The 24,624-nt window shown below is 37.7% G+C and overlaps 1 protein-coding gene across 1 annotated transcript in view; it reads right to left on the bottom strand.

Annotated features, from left to right (window-relative positions):
* Window positions 1–22,176, bottom strand: part of LOC113229090 (protein singed) — a 52,221-nt gene extending 30,045 nt beyond the window's left edge. Inside the window, exons 1-2 of the mRNA XM_026462584.1 lie at window positions 21,891–22,176; window positions 509–736 (exon numbers count right to left, since the gene is read on the bottom strand). Coding sequence (XP_026318369.1) covers window positions 509–728 — 220 coding nt within the window. The 5' untranslated portion in view covers window positions 729–736; window positions 21,891–22,176. The remainder of the gene's footprint in view (window positions 1–508; window positions 737–21,890) is intronic.
* Window positions 22,177–24,624: the final 2,448 nt, after the last annotated feature.

Below are 24,624 nucleotides of genomic sequence, written 5' to 3'. Positions count from 1 at the left end.
CCAATCGGATATAATTGTCCAAGTTGTAATTGCTATTATAATAGCGAACTAATAAAGCTATCATAGCGGGATTATGTTATCTTCAACAATGAAGCGCTGGTGTGAAATGAACCGCACCGCGATAGCGCACTCACGATAACAAGGTTGCACAGATTAACGAAATCACAATCGAGTTAAACCCTATAAAAGATAAAATAATTTGTTCACACCACGGTAACTTTCCTCCTCTTCTACCGCAGGAGTTTAGACTACAAAATGGGTAAACTACACGCATTAAAAGTGTCTTTGGACCAAGCACATTTTTGCTAATTACTGAAAATCAGGTTGTTTAATTCTTTTTTTTAACACCGGTGGATTTTTTCACGTCAATTTTATAACTTCAATTCGAAAATAAAATTAATTAAAAAAAATCCTATGGTTTCTAAAAACATCATTAAAAACAAACGTGCTTGATCCCTAGACACCTTTGATGAGTGTACCTATATTAGACAAAACAAATACTACTTACTGTCATTAGCATTCCCAGAAGCGGGCTCCAGCGTCCAGATCTGTTTCTTCTTGAGGCTGGTGCCGTTGGCGTTGATCTTGAAGCCGAAGGTCTCGGCGGTGAGGTACCGGTACCGCGAGTTGATGAGCCCGATTGTCCACCAGCCGCGCTGCTGGTTCTGCGTGATGATGTCCCCAGAGCCGTTCACCTCGCCGTTACTGTGCCCGTTCAGACCGTTCATTTTTAGGCCTGTAAGCAATGAAGAAGATATTCAAAAATGCCAACATTATAAATGTAAGTCACATCATAGAACTTTTTTTTTTCGAGTATAGCTAGATGCATATCTATTTAACTTTATAACATAAAATCTCAGTTGTTTAATGTCATAATATAGAATTTCAACATAGTTTAGGCGTATCTTTATATCTCTTCTTGTTTGCTGATAACAAAAATCTTACACATTCCTTTCTGTTTGGTCATAAATTCATTTCAGTTAGACTTATAACGAATTCGTCATTAACATCTAAGAGCATAAGCTAAATTGAAATTCAACAATAAAAAACCGCCCAAACAGCGGTGAGTAAAGACGACTAAGAAAGTTTTAAATCTAAGAAACAAAATAATTGTCCTACTTAGTTGCGCTCACAAGAGTTGCACAAAAGATAACGTCTCAATTGAAAACGTGACTGCAATCTCCTCGCAGGCGGGGATTAGCGAGACGAGAGGCGAAAAACACAAGTCGTGCTTTAAACGAGTCAGGCTGTGCCAACAAACAAACGTTAAAAGCACAGTAATTATCATAAAAGTAATCGCTTCAATTTGTTTCTGTATGACTCTGTACGGTGAAGAGGATGATCCGAAAAATAACAATAATTATCATCAATAATCGTATACGGCCTGGACAGTTTTCTTAGATCACTTTAAGGGAAACGATCTTCAAACGCATGGAAATACATGTCGGGAATCTGAGAATCGTAAGTCGTCATCAATCTTTACTTGATCGGTCTATCTCAAAGGCAATTTGAAGTGCGACGCACAATTCTCGAATCCAGTCTTGCGAGGCGAAGCAGGTAAACTCGTCAATGTTTTGAGTACGCACACGATAAACGGCTGAGGCTTGATTGAATTTCGTGATATAATACAAATACAAGAAACATGCGACGCTACGAACGATGTACAATACGAAAATTTATAGCCGAACTACGTGATTTGTATGCTTCTGTAGGTTTTATTACGTTACTTTTCGAAAATCTTGAAAATGAGGTATATTTTTGAAGACGTCTGTTTTTCATCATTTTCAATATAAAAAACACGCTTGTACAATGAGATAAACTTCTGGATTATAAATCAAATTTTATATGAGGCACGAAAAATTCTGGTATGACTTAATAGCTTGCTGATCCAACGACTGGCCTTTTAAAGCGACTTGGATGTATCATCACACAGGAAATGTGAAACTCAGTTGCAAATGTCATGTAGGAAGTTATACTAAAAAATAACCTGTATACCATAGGGACTCCATCTCGACGACCTTGGCGATGTCTGGGATATGACACGGATCTTGACGTGGCTTCACACCACAGAAGACACAAGAAGGTCTCATATAAATCGACCTCGGCGAAATCCGTATTGATTGTAAGGAGGTCGTTCTCGTTAAGGTATGACAGCAGTCCGTTGTTAAGAACACTCTTCATAGTTCTGCAGATTACGGACAAACAAGACATTGGCCGATTGTATTTGGCCGAGTCCTCCCAACTGCCATATTTGGGCACAAGTTGCATACCAGTAGGCTTCCGTGACGTGGAAGGTTGGAAATATAGTCTTCAGCGACTATGCAGGTGGAGACTGGAGATTTATCAAATATTTTGTAACGAAGAATTTAACATAGGAAATGTGAAGACATAGGAACTTTCGCGTCCATTTTAGCGTCCACTTCAGTACGTCATGTAAAACTATTTTGCATTCCACAAAAAAAACACTGTTGGGCGCAGAACAACTACAAATCTATCTTTTTAAATGCAATCACTCTATTTATATTTTATTGTAAGTATTTTATTCCTAAGAAAGTTTTTTCGATTAGATACATCAATAAATCATTGATAACTTGCAAGGACACAAAGTTGTGTCTTTGTCAAAACGAATTCACGTGTGAGACTCGCCTCACGCTCTTAGCCCTGGAAACATCTTATTTCATTTTCTGGCTACATTTATCCAATCTGGTGCATTGTACCAAAGTATATATAATAGACAGAAGCTTGTGAGGTGTATTATATACCATAGCTATGATATTCATGAAACTCAAAATGACGGTTTCAAAATTTACCCGCGTTTTGTTTGCCAATTTCATGCTTAAAACTTTCATAATTAACAGTCGTGGAGATGTGTTAGGAGGCCTTGTACTTCTTTTATACGTATTGTATTGGATTAAATTCTCTTAAAAAACCTTCTTTAACTCAGATTAAACATAGTCGACCATCAGTGCAATGTTTAAAGAATAGTTCTTGTTATGGCAACAACAAGGCGGTTATGATACGCTCAATATCATGCGGAAGAAAACATGGGTGACTTCCGATGTTGATTTGTTTTACTTTGATAATGTTATGCCCAGGATATTTTATTGCATATTTATAAAGTATTCACACACAAAAAAATGTTGGACATTATCCACGTAAAAGAAGTAAATTTAATAATTACATCTACGGAAACGGCTGTCGAAATCTACGTTTACGCTGTTTCATTGGAGGATTGAGGTACCTACAGCTTAGCTACCTATCTGCCTAGAAATGTTTGTTTTGAAACGCTAGTCTAGTAAGTCTACCTAGGCCAGTAAAAGTTGAGATAATGTAAGTAACAGCAATTAAGTTGCATAACCGGTAGATACACTTCCGCGTTACGACATTGCAATATAAAATAACAGTTTTATTGACCAAATGGATATTTTATTGCACGTGTCTTGTATTTTGACATAAAGAAATATTGTTTTCTATACAATAAATTGCTTCCCGTAATCGTAAAATTATAGTTTGTTTTATTGCAACTTCGTAGTGGTTAATTCGAAACTCTCTTTTCAAAAGGTATTTAAAAAGGGATCTATTAAATAATTATACAACACTGAGTTGTACAACGTTGATCTATGAATATACAGGACATCACACGGCTACGGGACCCGAAGGAAAGGTACTTTAAATATTGTCGCCTTACTTTCTTAAACTCAAGTTTCTTAAAGCACAAAGTTACCGAAATGCAAAATATGGATTGTACGAGTATATACAAATGTTGCAGGCTGATTTCACATCACATTTCCTTCATATTCACAGACTGGCTTTTACCTATTCTTAAAGTAATGCATCCAAATTAATATCCTTGATAAGAAATTTAAAATAAATGTCAATTTTTGCCATCTCCTGAATAATCACTCTTTATAAGATACGCGTTTGAGAAAGTGAGGCAATCGATATTGTAGGTAGTGTAACTGGGACGTAGCTCGGATTGCGTAGCGAGAGGTACTTTTATAAATTTGAACTGGAATAATCTTCAAAACTTGGTTTATTGTATTCTTTCACACATTTTCTTATTTAGGTTACATCACGAACTCTCAAGATGTTCTATTCTCTCTTATTACATTTTTCAAACACATTCTAAATACAAAACTATATTCACTCAGCCAGTGATTCTACTCATAGAGTAGAGCCTAGACTACAGTAGGATATTTTGATTCATGGAGACATTATTTTATTTTTAAAGTAAGTAAAGCAGGGTCATTTAAGGGCTTTAAGAAGTTGGTTGCCTCGTCTGGGATTCGAGCGACAAAAAAGCGACACCTGTAAGTATTTTTATGGCGCCGATCGAAAGGGTCAATAAGGATTAGTTCGTTTTAAGTAACGTAGTATCTTTGAGAATGTATGTATATCTATACTATTTCAAGTACTTTCCCCGTTCCATTAGCGTGGAACTCCAAGTATATGCATACCTAATATGTATGTATAGATATCGTCAACACGCATTCAAAGATATTATAACCATAACGTCTGGGAACGGCTGCTGACAGGAAATGAATGCGACAAGCTGAGGAGCGCGCAAACTCGCACATATTGGGATTACGTCCAGCATTGCAATAGGCTGGTGCTGATCAAAGACTGTTATCGTACAAACCAGTTTTTAATGTAGTATTTGAAGTTTGTTAGTTTACATGAGCTCATGTACAAAAGAGAACACGGTTGAGCTTGAAATATGGAGTCTGCCAGAATGTGGCCGAGTCACGGAGCTGAACAAGGCCTGCCTGCCGACCGGGTCACCAATTTACAAAAGCCTACTATTAGATAGATAGACGGTTTGCTATTCGAACCACGGCAGCAATTTTAATACATTAGCTCTATTTGTTCTAAATCTACCTATTAGAATTTAAAAAAAAACGACCGAGATAGTATACGATTTAATAGTACCGAAAATTTTTGTTTAAGAAACCTAAACTCTATTATTATACAGGGAAAACAAGCAAGACTATGATAGCTTGCTAGTGTTATTATTCATTTGTTGGAAACGAAACCTAACTTGATTCATTAAAATATATTCGTTTATTAGCGGGTTAAACATGTTACAAAATTTAGACACTCCTCTGTACATTCGTCCAAATTTGTGAATTACTTCTATTTTTAGTGACCCAAATAGTGTTGTTTTGAAAATTCACCGCTGGGCCAAAGCGCGCACCGCCCGCTGCATGCCCAACCCTTGTCATGTCGAGCTAATTTTATATTTGAACAAAGCAATCGTCTGTAATTTAGAAATCCGGCTGTGCATATTTGACCTCCGTTAGATGGGAGTGAGTTGCATAGTCCCCATTCCTATCCTCAGCTCTTCGGTGAAGTGGAACCCGGTGAGAGAATGTACGAGTGGATTCCATTGTGAAAGTATTCGTTCACACAGCCTGCGCTCCCATTTGCGGACGTTGAAATATTGCTCTAACTCTCATAATGAGCATTAGCCATTGTCATTAATCTTAACGTTAACGTACCTTCAACTAGATCTTAAGAAAGCTTGAAAGCCAAACAGTACTAGTGTAATCGATTAGTCAATTTCACAACAGTATAACCTAAACAAAACAATTTCTTCTCTGGAATTAACAATGTGTGGAAAATGCGGAATTAGTAAAACTAAACAAATTGCCTCCTTGAGCCTGAGGACGCTTTATAAAATCACAAAAGAGCAACGCCACTAGGCAGCGCTCATAAAATAGTCCAGTGGGTCGAAGGGCTTGGCACTACAATAGTCCTAGGAGTGGTCGCGGAAGTACCAAGACCTAAAAGATAATGAGGCGTTAAAACGTAATGTATTTATGTCGTATAATGGAGGAGGATAGGCGCAGTATAAAAAGCTAAATGTCGATTAGAGGTTTGTTTGAATTAAAATGTTATGACGACGATCAAGATCTATAGATTGACCGTAATAGACATACACTACAATTCGTATGAAACACTGATGACATCGACATTACGCCCATGAAATAACTGGTCGCTGGGCAAATAAAATGTCAAACATACAGAGAGAGAGATATAAAGAAAGTTTTAACAATGCAGCGACCCAATCGCAAAGTTTTGCACTATGAACTTTTGCGGGCAGATAATAAATAATAGCATTGTGACTCAGTAGTCACAGTCCTGCCGATAGCAACATCCTCTTCGTTACAGGCTATTGTTTTCCTTTAATTGTTGGTTACGCACTGCTATACCATAGCTTTGTTACAATTCGGCAAATGTTCAGTTTATTCACCTTAGGTTAATATCCAAACATATCGAAAATCCAATTTATATTTATGTATCTACATATGGTCTTCTATATAATGAGACTGCGCATTGTGGAAAACAAACAAGACGCCTTGGCATCATGCAGCTGAAATTATTAAGTTAGATAATACAATCTTATGTACCAAACACAAATAAGTAAGCTGACTGCCCACTGCAGACAACTTATCTATTGAGTTGTCACTGCTAATGGATTGTTTACGTCAACATTAGCCGTTCAGAGAGCATCGCCTTATGACTTCTTATTACGATCGACATGCGTTTCTTTTTACAAACATATTGATTTGGACGAAATTTAGCAAGTGTTGCTTAGGAGGCAATATTCGAATATAATACTTGTTTCTTTCTACAAAACTTTCATTACCGAGAAATGAATATGCTGAATCAACGCTTTGAATGCCGTTGCACTTTCGTCGAAGGCAATTGCATTGTGTATACGATTTGGCAATTCACGTACTCTCACCAGCGAACCGTTAAATCTGAGAATGTCATTATTGCTTTACACACACCGAAGCACGAATTGCACAACAAACGATCGAATTAGTTATGGAAAAGTTCGGAGATTGTATGTTGGGCTTCCTGTGATTTGCTTTCGAGTAGAAGAGCTCTTAATACTAGGAACTATTTAGCGAAGGTTTATCGAATCAAATTAAATGAATATACTTAGTACAGTCATACTACACCTACTAAATCTGCCAAATAGGAAGTTATTGTAGAATTAGTGACAAACAGTAAAATTATTAAGAAAACGAAACAGGAACATTTCTGAGTTGAAAATCAATAAACAGTTGAGCAACCACAAAATGAACCGGAGTGATGCGGTAAGTGATGATTATACGATGTCTGTGCGACCACTAGTTCGCGAGTCGGCTAGACTTACAACCGCGCTTGTCACTCGTGACGCCAACTGGGAGACATTAATGCTTAGTGATGTTATGGGACGGTAAATAACTATACAATCAACAATCTTTAAGGAACATTGTACTTATATGATGCCCGATTGACAATACAATTTTGTGTACGAAATAAACAATAAGCAAACGGCTGACTATCCACTGCAGAAAACTATCTATAAGTTGTCACTGCTAATGGTTAGTTTACACCATCGAGGGAGCGATTGCTACAAAACGTGGCAAAGAAACTTATTTAAGATAAAATAAAAACGTTTAAATCACTAAAAGTGAGATATCACGAAAGCAAAGCTTCTTGACAGCTGACTAAAGTCACAGTCTACATAGCACCAATGTATCAAATAACTTAATTTTTTTACAGCAAAAAGCTCCCAAAAGTTTATCAGCATGGAAATAAGTAAACTCCAGTAATTCATCACATGCCTCTCTCTAATTAATTAGACAGAATAAAATTTAAGTAAAAATTTGTTCATAAAATAATGATAATAGTAATTTATGGACTTAAAAAAGTATAAACAGCAATTCGTGCTTATGTCTATAATAATCGATAACTATAGTGCAGCAATAGAACCACTTATTGTTTCTCGATTGTTGCTACATACCTACTAGTGTTAGGGTTTCCAAGCAATCAAAACTTTATGGTGGTGAAACTGATCCTATATTATCAATTTTTCAATAACAGTTGCGTTGTTGACTAACGTTCCGGTATTGAAATCGATAAGTGGTTTGGTTGTCATTGTTTCGGGATGACTATGCTTTAAAGACAGTTGTAACGGAAAGATTCAGTCACTTAATTTGAATCCTACTTACTGTGAAATACGTTAAGGCATTTTGTACGAATTAGTGCCATGTAGGACTCAATTTTTTTGACTCAAATGTAACAACCGAAATCGTGCCAATTCTACGCTCTAAGTGATTATTAATAACAATATTGATATTTTAATGCAGTTTGCTCCACATATTGTAACGAGGTCGTTATCTCGGCGGGGGCGGTCGTCGACGTCGGTTTTTGATTATTTATAGATTCTGCTGATAATCCTTGGAGTTTTTATTGTTATCTTAGAACTCCTGGGGTTGGTAATGCTGCGGAGGTGCGTCATGCGATTTTTGGACATCTTTGTTATTATTTCCTTTAGCGATCACATTATTATGAGAATTTATGCTTTCAGAAACCTTTTTAGCAATGAGCGGATTATTTAAAAATATATATATTCTTGTTTTATTAATAAAGTTGTGTTAACTTACATTTCAACAAAGTTGCAAGTTCAAAGGTCCGTAGCCTGCCGTGGCAATAAATTATGTGAATGCATAATCGTGCGCAGTCGTCTGTACTGTTCACTTTCTTTGTCCTCGCAAAAAGTTGTGTAAGAAACTTGGCAGGATATAACTTCGGAATAACCACAATGCTAAGTTATTACCTACAGCGCTATCTTTCATAACAAATGTACTTACATATAGCTTTTATTCTTGACCGACACTCGCACCGACACGTTAACACTGACACACAACTACTTACACTAAAACTCACTGCTGTTGGTGCACCGCACCGCGTTCCCTCTAGGCGATAGCTGCACCACTCACAACTTGCTTTTAATTAATTAGCAGATATAAATTGTTTATTACGTATATTTATTTTATTTCCTTCCTTTTGTTATTTTGTTTGTTTTGTTTAGTATGTTGTTTTTCTTTTTTTTTCTTACTTATTATTTCTTATTTTTGTGTGTGCTTATGGAAAGTCAATAAACGTGTTCTATCTATCTTGAGAACTGATACGAGTAGGTACTAATAAAGCTAATACAGCGTTTTATTCATGGTGATTTTCTTTATGAAAGTCGAATTTATCGCCAGAGCAAAAAAGCGAGCTGCAGCCGTGTGAACCATTACTTACCTCAGTTTGCTTATCGATTGAAGTTATCTCAAGGCCTTATTGCTGGCATCTATACAACATTCAGAAATAGAGCGATGTGATGCCCATCAGTGCATCCATTGATTTTTCTTAAAATTACCCACCCTTTGGAGAGCTGGCAAACCATTGGCGCGTCGTAGAATCAGCGCAGAACCGGTTCGGCCGACGAGCCGACAATGTAGTAACAACAGTAGGTATCATAAATATTCCAAGGATAGATTTGTTGGGGTTTCGTGGCCTTGTTCCGTTTGTTCACCCTCTACCTATCTACTTTGCCAAGTCAAACTTTTCAAGGTTCATGAACTGCTCTTTGGTTTTCTTGCTAACATATAACAATTTCTGTTGTATATTATTAAAATTCCAAGAAGTTGTCTGACGATGGTAAAATACGAGCCATAAAATCTTCCAAAAGTATGAAGATTGAATAAAGTATTAATTAACTGCAGAATTAAATATGTATATATTGAAAGAAGATCAAGTTCCGTTCCAAATGTCCTCGATACAGACGTGAATCATGCGAGCGGCGCCGGTGCACCGTTCCGACGATCGTTATTAACTTTGCTGTATACTTGCCAAAATTTCAATTAATATTCGGCAGTGTTGATTTAATTTCAACAACCGCTAGGTATGTATATCTAATCTATTTAAACATTAGTTTTCGACAATTCAAATTCCACCAAAATGGTAGTTGTTCGGGGTGCGGGTGGTTTGAACTATATTCGACTCGAACTCATATTTTTTTATAATTATGTTAAATTGACGAGAACGGAACCTTCTTTACGCGTGAGAATACAGTTAAATGTAAATTAACTAAAACACATCTTAAAATACAACAAGAAAATGAGTTGCGCAATTCGCGACCCGGTCGCACGCACGTACCCAACAACTTCTTAGGACTCGGTTCAGTTTTGGCTTCCACAACTTTTGGCCCTCCCAGGAGATAGCGTATGATACACGAAGCATGCGAACTGGAGCGCCGACGCCGTTAGCCGGGGAGAGGGGCGGTGTGGATGACCTCCATGATTTAGAGGCAGTTTATAATAATCTCTGGTTTAAAACACTTTTGAGAATCTGGGCGCTCGGAAGCCGGAACATGACAACTTTTTTAAGTATCTTTCGGTAAACGGTGCGTGACCATTCCAATAGCCCATATAAGAGGCGATCTGCAGTGTCTGTGACAGTATTTTGTTAAAAGATTTTTCGCCAGCTGCAGAAAGTGGATAGTTTCAGCGCATCACAGTATAATTATTATAGCTTTGCGAACTTTCTTGTCAAATCTTAGACTTTTTAGAATAAACTGGTGAAATAAAGGCACACGGGACTTATCAACTTATGTCTCAGGGTGAAGGGCGCAGTGGGAGTGCCCTTCAGATTTTTGCGATTTAAAGCTGAATGGCACTGCAACTGTTATGGGCGGGTGTGTGGCGCATGACTTGCTCGTCCGCCCAATTGGTTTCATAAAAAAAAATTGAAGAAGTGTTGCTTGTAGGACTCTGAGAAGAAATGCCAAGAAACAAAGTGTTTGCGTGGTGTGGGGTGCTTCGTGTAGATCTTTAATTAATCAAAGTATCTTTTTTTGGCAAAAACTATCGTTGTATTATGAGTTCAACCAACTATCACGGCAATAAATACGATGTTTTCTGTTTAACGAGCAGAAAGTTTGGTCAAATCTGGTTAACCAGCGGACTAGCCGCGGCAGCGGCACTGGCGCGTGACCACGCTCGATGCTCAACCGCTCGCGAATGCAAAAAACAAAAAGGGATAGAAACTTGCTCGTTGAGTCGAAGCGTAGGCTGCGGAGGGGAATTTCTCCCAGAATTCTATCCAATATAATTTAGGAAACGCCGTCGTCTAAGATAGCAATTCATGCACTCTACTGCAATTATCAAACGACAGTACTTAAGTATATATACAACCTACCCCTAAAGCATCTCGTACAAAAATTCCGTTGTTTTTGTGGATCGTTTTCCTCAATTCCAAAATAGCTTCTCAGGCCATAAATAATGTTTTAATCATCCGGTAGCTAAACAAATCATTAGTCGGAAGCAGAGGCTCAGATTGAACAAATAAAGTTGCCGGTTCGGGTGCGCAAACGTTCGTCTGGGGCTATGGAGTAATCGGGTCCGTTAGTTTTGGGCGTGTCGTCGCTTTCATTTCGGCTTAAATAGTCGAGTGTTACAAGGATCAGGAATTGTCGATGCGGCATTTCTAATCTGCTTATAATTCTGATGCGGGGTATATCCTTGTGTCTTCACAATATCCATAGCTTAGGTATTAAGTACCTTGTAGTGAGGTTGGTAATCCTAAGGGATATGCCTATTGAGTTATTTCAGTGACTAAATCTTTCTTTATTATCGTTCTTTATTTTGAAAACTTTGACTCCAGCTTCTATGTGATTGGTTGGCTAAGGCATACTTTTGACCGATTTTATAAATATACAGCTTCTCTGTTATTATGATTGTTCTATTCCTCGATCAAATATTTTCTTACATCATAGGTTGAGCGCACTTTTATCTCTGGTGCATTCTATTTGTGTGTGCCACGCTTTTGACTCGTCCACAGATGTTCGTGTTGCCGCAGGTCGCCAATTAGAGGACTTTGTTTGTCAGGCTTTGTTTATTTCTTAATGTCTTGTTGGTTTATTCAGGGAAATGTAATACATTATGATAAGTACTTTTCCATTTACAATTGTACAACATTAGAAACAGATGACATTCGACAGATGAAATAAAATATTGTTAAAAAAATAGTTGTATTGTTTCCTACGCCATCGAGTCTAATTACAATTAGCGCTAAAATTATTTAGTGAAGTTCTTGTGCTTCGAAAACAACATCCTTTGAAATGGTCTGTTTGTAAACTAAAACTCGCATGAAGTGAACGCAGACGAGTAACAGGAATAAATCTCACAGGCCCGAGATGTGCAGCTGCATGCGCTCAACGCAATTAAAATAAAATAAGCATTAAAAAACGTCAACGTTCTCTCGACGCACGCTCATGACCTTGACACTGATGGTTGGTGTCGCGCGTCTGGTTCCATATTTGTACACAACGGCGGGGTTAGCGAAGTTCAGCCAGTAAGTAGTCATTGGCCACAGTACGAACAATTGCGAACCAATTATATAACATTTATGCCTATTACTAGGATCTATCGTTCTAGGCAAAAAATAATTAAATTGTCTACTTCATTTTTCCACTTTAATACCATTAATTAAGTAGTAGTAGTTTTTCGTATAAGCGCAGATTTATTGAACAGATTTTCTACTTTCACACATTTTAATGAATCGATTTCTAGGTATAAAATTATTACGAGAGCATTTAAGCGAGAGCCAAACTCGTTTAATCGACTTTATGACATTTTGTGTCGAGAGCCATCAAAACAAATGCCGTAAAATCGGTGATAAAGTCAGCAAACTTTTACCTATAAAAATCTATTTCATGTTAGTTGGTACAGTACTCGACACGGCAAACGAAGTGAATAAAGTAAATATTTCGTTAGGTACTTGCTTTCATGTACGATTCTACCCGAAGGATCTAGAATCCGCCTAGGCAGTTACCGTCGCCCGCACTGCTGACTTCCGGAATTAAGGGCAGGGGAGACAGCGCAATCATTAGCACTTAAATGTTACATCATTAACGATAATAATGACAATTTTTTGCTGGCTTAGTTAAAAAAAAATCAAATATTTACACCAATCCGTCACATCGACTGCTACATAAGGTAGATGAACCCGAGAATAACACGCAAGAATCTAAGTATTGCTCTTTGTTCACTTATCCATTTCACACTATTGTGTGAAACAACCTGAAAGGTCATTACTATGGATGTTTCATGGTTAGTACCCAATTACGCAGAAGCTGTAAAAAATATTTCATTCTGGCTTCTTTCCTTTCTTCACAATTACAAGTGTATAGTTACCACCCGTACAAAAAACGCATTATATGAATGCGTTTCTGTTCAATCTATAGCAGAAGCCGTAACGATCCACTTGGAATCACACTGACATTGAAAACCCGTCTCGGTCCGTCGACTTGTGCTCCCATCCCGGACAGTGCCCGGAGCCTCGATGACAATGGCCCATTTTTGTGATTCATCAGCATCTCATAAAGCCTCAAACGTCTCAAAAACTTCGAGTCGAATACAATTTCATTTAAAAATGACGATGAAGTGATTAATCTGTTGCGATAAAACTTCAACAACGCGTACGCATTATTTCGTTTTTTTTTTCAATAATTTTCAATACGAAAAATATCACTTATTTCTTACAAATTCAAATTCAAAATTCAAATTCAAAATAATCTTTCCTAATCTTTCCTTTTTGTTAAGAAACTATCGCGCACTGCAACTAGGTAATCTCCTTTAAAATAAAAATGGATTCCCTGCTCTTAAAAGTAAAATTCTTCGTCTTTTTTGCTTAGTCAAAGCCAAAGTTCATTTAAACAAAACTCCATACTGATGCTGTACTCTATTTATTTTTCCACAAGACACTTTATAGTGGTGTAACAATTACATTTTTACATTTACAAAAACTCGCCATTTTTTCTTTTTTTTCTTCCATAGTTTCATTTTCTGACGTTTTTCCCGGGAAATCTACTAGGTATTGGTTTTTCTTTGTGTTGCCATTACAAAACAAGAACCTTTTCATATTTTTATTTTACTTCTATAAAAATCATGACAAAAGCTATTTGCGTGACATTACCGCCGGAGGTGTTTATTATTTTGGGCCTAAGTGTGTTATTAAACTAAGTAAGATAACATTATAATATCTATGTGCGTAATTGATGTGAGTAATGCGTAAAATAAATACCACAATCAGTAATTTAATGGAAAATAAGGAGGAAAAGAGCCTTATTTCATAGGTAAGCATTATTACACTTGAAATCGTCACAATGGTTAAACTCTACCGCTCATTCGTAAGGCAGATCCCTTGAGAAGAATGAGCAAGAAACTCTAGGGGTTGCTTGCTCTTTGTTAATAACATTTACAATATTTTTTTTTTTATTTGAAACATCAGAGATCGAGTCTACCTCCATGAGCTAAACGGGTTACTACCACGGATTTTTGTCATCCAAGTACGCAGAAGTTGTATAATAACCTTTAGTATAAAGTTTTTGTTTCAATATATGTAGTTTTAAACCTCGTGAAAGGCAAATGTTGTATATCAACCGGAATCTTGTTATAGAAGCGTATACATTGCCCCTTAAATGATTTTTTGACTTTGTGAAGACGACTATCAAGAACAGCTAGTTTATTTTTATTCCTCGTATTAATGTTATGTCTGTCACTATTTTTCATAAAGAAATTACTATTCCTTTTAACATAAATTAAATTTTCATAAATGTACTGTGAGGCTAGTGTAAGAATGTTCATTTCCTTAAACTTATCTCTCAAAGATACTTTGGGGCCCAGATTGTAAATTGCCCTAACTGCACGTTTCTGCAGGACAAAGATTCTATGGATATCGGCGGCATTACCCCAAAACAAAATGCCGTATGTCATTAGACTGTGAAAGTAGCTGAAGTAAACCAATCCAGCGGTTTCGACGTCTGAAAGTTTCCTTGTTTTTTTAATCGCGTACACTGCAGAACCGTTTTGATAACTTACTTATATGGGGACCCCATTGCAATTTAGCATCTAACGTTATACATAGAAATACAACTGTATCCACAAGATTCAATTTTTCGTTTCTAACTACAATGTTTGTAACCGTCTCTCTAACATTGGGTAATGTAAATTTCACACAATTTGTTTTTTTCTCATTAAGAAGTAGGTTATTAACAGCAAACCAATCAACTACTTTAGATATAGCATTGTTCACATCGTCGTAGGAACATTGGTGCCTTTTAACTTTAAATAATAAGGAAGTATCACCAGCAAACAATACTATCTCATGTTTTATACACTCCATAAGGCTAGGTAAGTCATTAATATAAACTAAAAACAAAAATGGGCCTAGAATTGAACCTTGAGGGACACCCATGCTGATTGCAGACCCTGATGATCTCGTACCGTTAACATCGACCCTCTGTACCCTACCACGCAAATACGATTTGTTGTACGATATATGATTAATCAACTCGACACCAGCGTCGGTTGTAGAGCGACCCCGAGTGAAACCAAATCGTTTAGGAGACATTAAGTTATTACTATAAAAATGTGCACACATCTGATTTAGAATAATTTTTATAAATATATTAAAGTTATAAAATATTTTACTGAGAGTAATAATTTTTTCAAATATTTTACAAGATACTAAACGTTGATACATTTGAATATAAGCATGACGAGGTTCGAGCGAAGAGTCCTTCCTTCTCAGAGATCACAGCACACAGCAGCGACGAATACCCCGCCGCTCGCATCACAATGACAACATTCATTTGATGCTTGAAGTGTGGATCTCAGATAAGATAAGAGTGACATGATTCTGTTCAGCTGGTTTCTTTTTTTTTATTTGGACAATGAACAACGTATCCCTGCCGGTCCTAAAGTAGTTTTTATTCATATCTGTTAATAAAAACGTTTCTATCAAGGAACGTGCTATGCTCAGAATGAAACTTACAGACCTAGTTTCGAATTCGGAATTCTGAAGGCGAATCAGAGTAGGATACCAAATACCGTTATTTGGTCTCCTAGTCTGGACCAGACCTGAGCAGGATATGTCCACATTGGGGGTTGTGGTAATGACAGACGAAGTAGAGCAAAAACCGAATGGTAGCCAAAGTGTGTATGCAGAAAGCAGCGACATGGTAGATGTCACCGTTAAATGGGATAAAACTAGTGTCAGATTGTGGTGGATGGTACAAATTACTGGAGGCTTGTACTCAGCAGTGGGTGAAGTCGATGTGATGGTGAGGTGATGACAACGATGAAGATGAACAATAATAAGCGATACACGTCCGATTTTGTGAATATAGTTTATGTTTTTCTGTCACCTACCCAATTTTCGTCAAATAAAGTGTCCATACCCAACTTTGTCCCAAACAATAAACAGTTTTTTTATGATAGAAAGGGCCGGGGCGAACAAGTCGTGCGCCTGGTGGTAAGCGACACGCCTATAACAGTTGCACTCAGAGCTTTTTTTAAATCTTACTACCACTGCGCCTGTCAACTTGAGTCATACGCTGATACATTCTATATGCCTGTAATATCACCAGCCCTTGCTTGGCGGTAGAAATAAGTACTTCCCTGAATGAACACTTTCATAAGCTCTGGCTCTAGGCTAAGATGATGGATCTGATAAATGTTTTTTTTTATGAGTTTGGCGTGTTATTTATTTGTGATTCTGAATCTAGTTATACTAGTTACTTATAAAAAGTGTGTTTTATTTCCAAGCAGATAAACTGCGAAGCATTTTAACTGGACCGATGAGGCAAGTTAAAAGAAAAACCACCGTTCTGCTCCGGCGCCGATTTAAAATTAGCCCCTAAATTGTCAACCGCAGCTTGTCGAGGATTATCGCGAAACGCTCTCAATGTTCAGTGTCAGCAATACACATGCAGCACGGAGCACCACTAAGTTCGTTATGAGACTTATAATCCTTTTCACTTAATCACTCAATTTGAACTGCGATTATCGTCGCCCCATATTTCTCGGTTCTCTAAAGTTTGTACACACATCTATTCGATCCTATCTGTTTCGAGTTTCCAACATGTTGCTTCCAAGATTTGGGGTATCTTATTCAAAAATTTCTTTGATCTTTCCGTTTTCATTGTGTGCACATAGATATACCGTAACCGTAAAACATATTATGTTCATCCGAAACTCGCATTACAGACACTGGCTGTAATGTATGTCTAAGTCTGTTTTATTTACATTTTCTCATTCAATAACTTGGAGACCGCTATCGTTGCGAAGCAAAGCGTAATTGTATGCAGCGGCGGTGTGCGCAGGCGCCGGCTGTAGTCTGTCACTTGTGTAAACAGCACTAATGTCCGCAGCATGTTCTGCGCTCGATTGTTCACACTCCATTACGGCTTGTTTGGATTCCGCTACAGACCTTTTATTACGAAACATACATACACTGCAGCTGTGGAGAGTAAATAAAGTCCTTTTAACGTACATTTTCTAGTGAAGTTCTTTATGCTTCTGTAAGTACTATTTCCCTTTGAATTTGCTTTGTCCCAGCTTTAAGTTTTGGGAAAATCTTCAGGGCATGGCCTAATAAATATGACATTATGGTTCTTATCCAATAGTAACAAACTCAAAGGTAATAAATAGCAAATAACCCTCTGTCAACAATAGGCGGATGTCTACATGCTGCCTCTGCATTGTGTCGCTCGCCGATCACTTATTCACTGCTTATAGGTACGTAGCCGCATTTATTACCTAGAGAAATCATATTTTCTCTGATTGATTCCGTGTCTGCGATTTGCTCTTACTTTTTACCATCATCCACGAGTCTGTCACGACTGGCTTTAAGCACATTTCTATCTATCCCTAGGCTATCCAGTAGTTTATGGTATTTATGAAATAGATGTCACTTGTCGGAAGTTACAACGTTCTGGGCACACTTTGGATACTGCAATTTTTGCCAGATAAATTAAGGTCATTGATTATACAATTATAACATTAGAATCATTGCCTTACAATTATATGGACGTCGGGTCCGCGCTAAAAAGTGTCCGAACTTATAGGGTGTTAAAATCGTATACAGAGCGTCATTCACGCTTTAGTCTTCGTTTGTTCGACTGACAGCGAAGCAAGCAAAATTAGACAGTACTGCGATGACATTACAATTTAAATTCAACGTTTTAGCTTTTTCATATTCCTTTACATGTCACTACGTTTAAATAGGTTGACTTGTGACATTTTTTTCGTGGTTTTTGTATTAGACCCGTCGTCCATTTATTTGTAAGTCAATGATTAGAATGCATTGATTAAATCAAGAGACAATTTTGCGTAAACGCCCTAGTGGAGTAAGTCAAATAAAATGAAAGCAATAGATGATAGATAATATGAGTTGTGATAACAAGTCCTAAAGATATAGGACGAAAGCCTCTTTAAAACGTAAATAAAGGACGTAATGCAAGCACTCTACCGGCGAAATTCGGCGATAGCTTATCGCGATATGTCCATCAAGTGCACGCCCGTCTGCCACCACGTCGCCCGGGCCGCGCGGGCCGCGCGGGCCGCGCTCGCCGCTTTTACAGGCGACCCGACAACCGTGCTCGATCGTACCAGACATTCGCATTAACAAATCCGATAAATCACTCACAGAGTACAACCATTATTACTCGACGTGAAACTCAAAATAATAAGTACATAACGAGGGAAACATGGATTAAACTATCTAAAAGATCCATAAAAAAGTTATTTTTTTGAAATAAGCACATTGTTTACGGTGCGGGCGCGGAATGGCGAAGCGTCTGCGTTCCGGTCCCGCGCCGCGGAATAATTAAAGCGCACTTAATTACTGAAATGCTACACATCCGAGTCTCGCAACTAAATCGGCTCATTTTTATGAAACAGATAAGATCGTCTTCGCGCTGTTGGAAAGTCGGTTGGCGTGTCTGCCGCAGATTTGGGAAAGTAAAGCGATGATGTTTTCGAATGCATTCTTGTAATAGCAACTTCCGTCTAAGCCTTTCACCTTGCGATAATTAGATTGTATTTAACGAGCTTGTTGAACTTTACGTTGCCTACGTCTTCATTACAGTTTTGATGCTCCAGTTTGTGAACGTTCGACGTAACGGTAATTTTACTTTCCGTTGTTATTAGCCGGTGGCTGCTGCTCGAAAGCAGAATATTAATGGTATTCGAGTGTAGTTTTCCAAATCGTCCAAAAACCCTACCGAAGTGTGATAAAGGTCCTCATTGGAGCATCCCAGGTTTGCACTAGCGCCTGCGCTGTTGCTGCGGTCTGATTGTAGTCGCATCTCGACCGTGGCTCACTGCCGCACATCACGGACGCTTAATTTCGTGATTAATTCTAATTTATCTAACAATTCCGTCGCTAAAGAAGCGTTCAAACGTAACCTAACATGGAAACTTCATGAAAGACAGTTTCAAGTATGCTCGCAATTATGTCCATCTTGAGGAAGGAAAATTGCATATTCATTGTTGAATATTATTAATATGGAATTATTCGAATGATTTGTACTTACTTTTTGTGTGAAGTTATGTGGATTCTATTAAACATTCTTCCACTTTTTCTACAACAATTTATCTATTGAATTGAGTGATCTCAACACAGTAAGTGTTATCAATAACTTATCACTGGCCGGGTAAAATCTACGTTAGTGTTGCGGGTCAAAAATGGTAAAAAATGGTCAATAATAACATTAATTTCTTGCAAATAAGATATTGAACGCATCGTTCGCAATCCGTAAACACGCCACTGGTCGTCACAGAGAATAGTTTAAAAACGAAAGTATGTAAATGGGTAACACCCCGACGCGACGCTCGCAAATACATAATTCATTGCCATTAATCTTGGATAGCGAATATTAGTCTTATTTATTCAGTTTAAACGCAAATTGGCACTTTCACGAGGCGATACGCTATGAGAAGTATCTCGTCAAAACGCAAGCTATTGCCTAACAACTCGCCAGTAGGCCTGATTAGGTGCATTTGTAAAGTTATTTTATTAGAAGACACTGCCAACTATATCGATGAACACAGGGCAGTGCGTCAGTCAAGTTAGGAAAGAAAACGGCGACTGTGTTTTTCATTTCACGAAAGTACCCATGAAATTGTATTTGTTCATTTGGCAGAAACCACAGTTGTATTAAAAAAAAAGCTCATTTCGATCTCCAGATATCCGCGAAAATCTTATACTCAGATTGCGTTAGACAGTAATAACGGAGAGCTACTTTTCGCACATAAACAAATGATGGAAGTGATAAAAAATCTAGACTACTTCCTGTTGCCTCAGAGACTTGTTTGACACGGAGTTAATCTCTGGGCAACTAAGAAGAAATTACACTATGTATTTATTTATTTTTAAATTGAAGATTAACTCCACAATATATTAATATTAATTATCTAGCTTCGCGGCGGCGGCGCCTCGCTAGGCTTTATTATTGCTCTCTGAAATGTGCAAGAGTTTAGTGAACTGTATTAGTAAAAATAAAACCTTATGAGCATTATAAATAAATTATTCGTGTGTAAAAACTTACCCAGCCAATTAGATTTTGTAATAAGTGAACAATAATTGCTATTTTTTAAACTCAATTGAAATAACACGGTCTAATAATGTTACGCGTATAATTTATGTTTTATTGCGGAGGACACAAACAGCGTAAACATTACGATTATTAGAAATAAAATTATCAAAAGTAAACAAATGTTCCCTACCGACCAAAAAAAAAAATTATCACGCAACAGATTTCTAAGACCGTGTAGGTACCACAATATTGTAAATTGGTTAAACTTGTTCGAAAACTTAACTTTTGAAGCTGTAGAAAAAGTTTTACAAATCAGTGAGCGTAACTGTTATCTCTTCATAAATCTCACTTGAATTGAATTCAATCGCTGATGAGCGGTTTGCGCGACTTGTTCCGTTCTGAATGAGCTTTCGCCAATCTTTACCTCCCTACTGTTCTCAGTAGGTACCTAGTATGCAGATTCAACGTACGTGCCTACGTAACATAAAAATTATCACAAATGTGCTGAACGTAAATGTTGTCATCGCTATGTTCTGCCTACTTTCGAATATTACATTTTTATTTACCACCTAACTAATTTAACATCATTTTCAAATGGCAGTATATTCGTAGCCAGATACACTAATTTATGTTATCGACCAACTTTAAAACACCGGTATTTATGTAGGATACGACTGTGAAATTCATTTTTATTATGAAATTTCACGTGTATGTAGGTGTGGGTGAGTAGAAATTGGGTGTAACTTGGGGGAGTAGTTTTTTTTCTTGATGTCAACCGACGGGACAAACAAGTCGTGCGCCTGGTGGTAAGCGACATGCCTGTCCGCAACAGTTGAAGTGCCACTCATAGCTTTAAATCGATCTGACCTGAGGGGCACTGCCACTGCGCCTATCACCCTGAGTGAGACGCAAGTAGATAAGTCTCATGTGCCTGTAACTTCATCTGTGCTGCGGTGAGACGGTCAGGATCGATTTATTACTCGCATTTATGAAAGCTTGTCAGTTGCTACTTTATAACGCGGAAACTCATGTCATTCAACGTAGTTATTGTAGAAGTGTGTTCCTTCACATTCCTTTGAAACTTGAAAGCCTTGAACTTGAGCCTGGAGGACAGCATTACTTTTACGTAGCTACCTTCCTACCAGCATACTACGGATGGATGACTAGTCCGTGGTAAAAAAGTTGAAATGTCTGTCGCAATAGCAACAACCACTACAATCAAAGGAGGAGAATACCGTTTGTACATTTAATGGTGGTTATTAGAAGCTAATGCGTCCGAGTTCGTTCAACTGCCACTACATTGCCAGCAGGCCGTTTATTCAGTACGCGCAAGTATAATTCCCAGTATACGTGGACTATAAACAATCCCGTAGTTTCCAACTAGAAAAACTGTGTCCGTTGCACGGCCTCGGCTGTGCATACACTTATAAATAATTCATACAATAAGAACAAAACCGACGCTAGTTCAAGATCACCGGCAAGTGAAACGACAAATAGTCGACGCTGCAGGGACGAGAGAGTGAGGGTGTCCGCGATTCACAGCCCCAACCGTAGGTACTTATACCTACCTACCCATCCCATACCGGGACAATCGATTCGCGACCGCGCGCCGGCAGGGGAGCCGGCCATCCACCCGCGCCGCCGACGCTGGCTCCAGCCGATCAAGAAAACCATAAAAACTTACCTTTTCACACTTCAGCTAGCTCACACCACCAAAGAAATGCAGTCACGTAGATCGCGAGATCAAACACTGTCGCACTGCGAAATACTTAATCAGGTTCCTGGATTTCACAAACATTAATTAACTCGGCACTATTTATGAATAATAGTCTCTATTTTAATCCTAAAGTAGCAGTTGCCGGCGTAGTTAAGCCCGGTGCGGTTGTATTACTAAAAATTGCTTCGACAACAACGTTAATCCCACGACGATTCGCGGCGGACTGAATTAAATGAAGATGGCGCCGGTCGAACGGCGGGTAAGACTCGAGTGAATGTAGCCGCGATCCCCCCCTTTTCATAATTCACCAATCCAAATCCTGTTCTTTTAAGCATAGCCAATGAGAGCATAGAGCTTTCCCTGCTTAGATTGCGCGTGAAAGTTCAAAAAGTTTCAGCATTTCCTGGTTGATTTACCTACATAATATTGGCGCTAATGAAACCCTTCGATTGGTAATAATTATACATTATCATTTTAGCAGCAAACAGCGACGCCTGAGCACGAATGTTCTAAAACTTTTGTACAAAAATCGTTCGAGAGATATCACCTTAAAATTACAATAAAAATTATGGTACAGTTAGAGGTATAAATCTGTTGCCTAGAATCTACTCAATTTTTACATTTACATTTTACATATATAATGTATTTATTTCTTAATAATACGTTTGTAAACGTAAGACGTTTAACAAAAATTCTAAAATAATGTTTGTTGCCCGACTTCCGACAAATTAATTATTTTTTAAACTGCGAACTCAAAACTAACCTACGTAGTTTTGTACACATCAAAGTAATAAACGAAGTAAATGCAAAGGAACTTTCCCCCCATTTCAAAGTAAAAATAACAGTACAGTATAATTCCGTTGTACGTTATTCTCTTATTTTATTACTTTCTCGTGCTTTAGAAAGCCGTTTATGCACAAATACATTTGCATATGTGAGACAATGGATGCAGTTTGTGGGATTCCCACGCGTGGGAAACCGCAAAGACCCACACCGCGCGTTAGAGGTTTTGGGAAACATAGATACTTTCTTTAACTTCTGGCTAGTATTGTATTACGTTGATGAGAATATTATTTTGGGAAAATAATATCACAACTCTCACCTTATCGGTACAAGCCTATTTCTTTAAACGAATTCATTATACTTCATACAAAAATACCAAATATGAGTGGTAAACACACAACACTGGTTTTGATCTTTGTTATCTTAAGGAGCATGGAGTTCTGTTTTGTTTCTTAGAACACGACATTTTATCTGTATCTATTTATACCTTCATTTCAATGTGTTGTCAACACGTAGGTACACTCTGTAAAAAATCATGATAGGTACCTTGTATTTTTCGCTAGGTGAATTTGTATTCTTTTGAGAAACAAATATCTTAAACCATAAACCACAAACTTATCGATATGGAAAACTTCATCTTGTCTGGTAGACTAGCGCCTGGTTGGTCTTTAATCTGTTTAATCTAGTTCAATCGTTCAAAAGTTTAAGTTTGTCTTGTCCATGTCTTGTCCTTGATTGGATATTAAACGAAGGCTTCAGATTAGTACTTCTATTTAAATGAACTACTTTGGATTACTATTATTAGGTCCATAGTAAATTTTACTAAATATTTAAAAAGCTGCGAAGCTGAAGTATGCTTGAAGACCTGTGGGTCAAGTTAACCACCCAGTGGAGCCTCAAAAGCGTAAGGCGCCGCGGCAGACGGAGGAAGCAATAGCTTAAGCTTGGGTCCAGTTTACTTAGGATCGGGATGGGGGGAGGGATAAGGGAGAGCCCTTTGCCCAGCAGTGGGATACATCAGGCTAATAGTAGTAGTTGTTGAGTGTTACGTACCAGAGAGTTAAACGTACCAGAAACGTTTAGTCGTGCATCTCAATCGAACGTGTACTGATAGCAGTTAAAGATCGCTAAGTATCCCGTTCGCGCAGTTCCTGCTGAACTAAACCACAGGTGAATTGTTACCTCGCGATTTTGGCTCCGCAAAGCAGACAGTTCCTAATTCCTACAGAACTGGAAATACTCGTGAACTATTAAGATCGTTGAAGAGGAAATAGTTCGTTTCCGTCAGTGTTGGGAGTTCATTCCCATTGTCCATGAACTACTCAAACCTATTGTCTAGTAAACTAGTCAGTCGAAAGCTGATAAAGAAGATGAAACTGAAATTAAATTATAGCATCCATATTCACATTTTGACCTACTACTATTAATAAATTCAAGGCAGACTTACGAATACTCTCTGATTATTCAAATGTGTTTTGTGCGTCGATGAAATTAAAATGTCAACGACATTTTCGTGACACTTGTGAATACAAAATGACTTTATCATTCGCACGTTAATTGGAGGGACATTAATATTCCTTTCATAATCTACCTGACTCATATTACCTCATTAACCTTTTTTTATAATACCCAGGGACGGGACGAACAAGTCGTGCACCTGATGGTAAGCGACACGCCTGTTCATAGCACTTAACAAAATGTAAAAAAAAACATTTGATAACTCTTTTTAAAACAACTTTTGTTGATAAGACATAGTTGTTTTTTACTTTCTATTTTAACCCACCTAATAAACGTCACCATAAACCAATATTTTAGCCAAAAGGACATATTTTATGCGTTGTGAAACAAATATTTTTTTCTATTCAGTATCCTTTGTTACACAAAGGTATTGTAAGGTATCATATTTCATGAAAAGTAA

The sequence above is a fragment of the Hyposmocoma kahamanoa genome, unplaced genomic scaffold (genome assembly GCF_003589595.1).
Source record: "Hyposmocoma kahamanoa isolate Upper Pololo Valley unplaced genomic scaffold, ASM358959v1 277, whole genome shotgun sequence".
In the NCBI taxonomy this organism is placed as follows: Eukaryota; Metazoa; Arthropoda; class Insecta; order Lepidoptera; family Cosmopterigidae; genus Hyposmocoma; species Hyposmocoma kahamanoa.
Note: the sequence above shows the minus strand (reverse complement) of the source record. Positions and strands in the feature narration are given on the sequence as shown.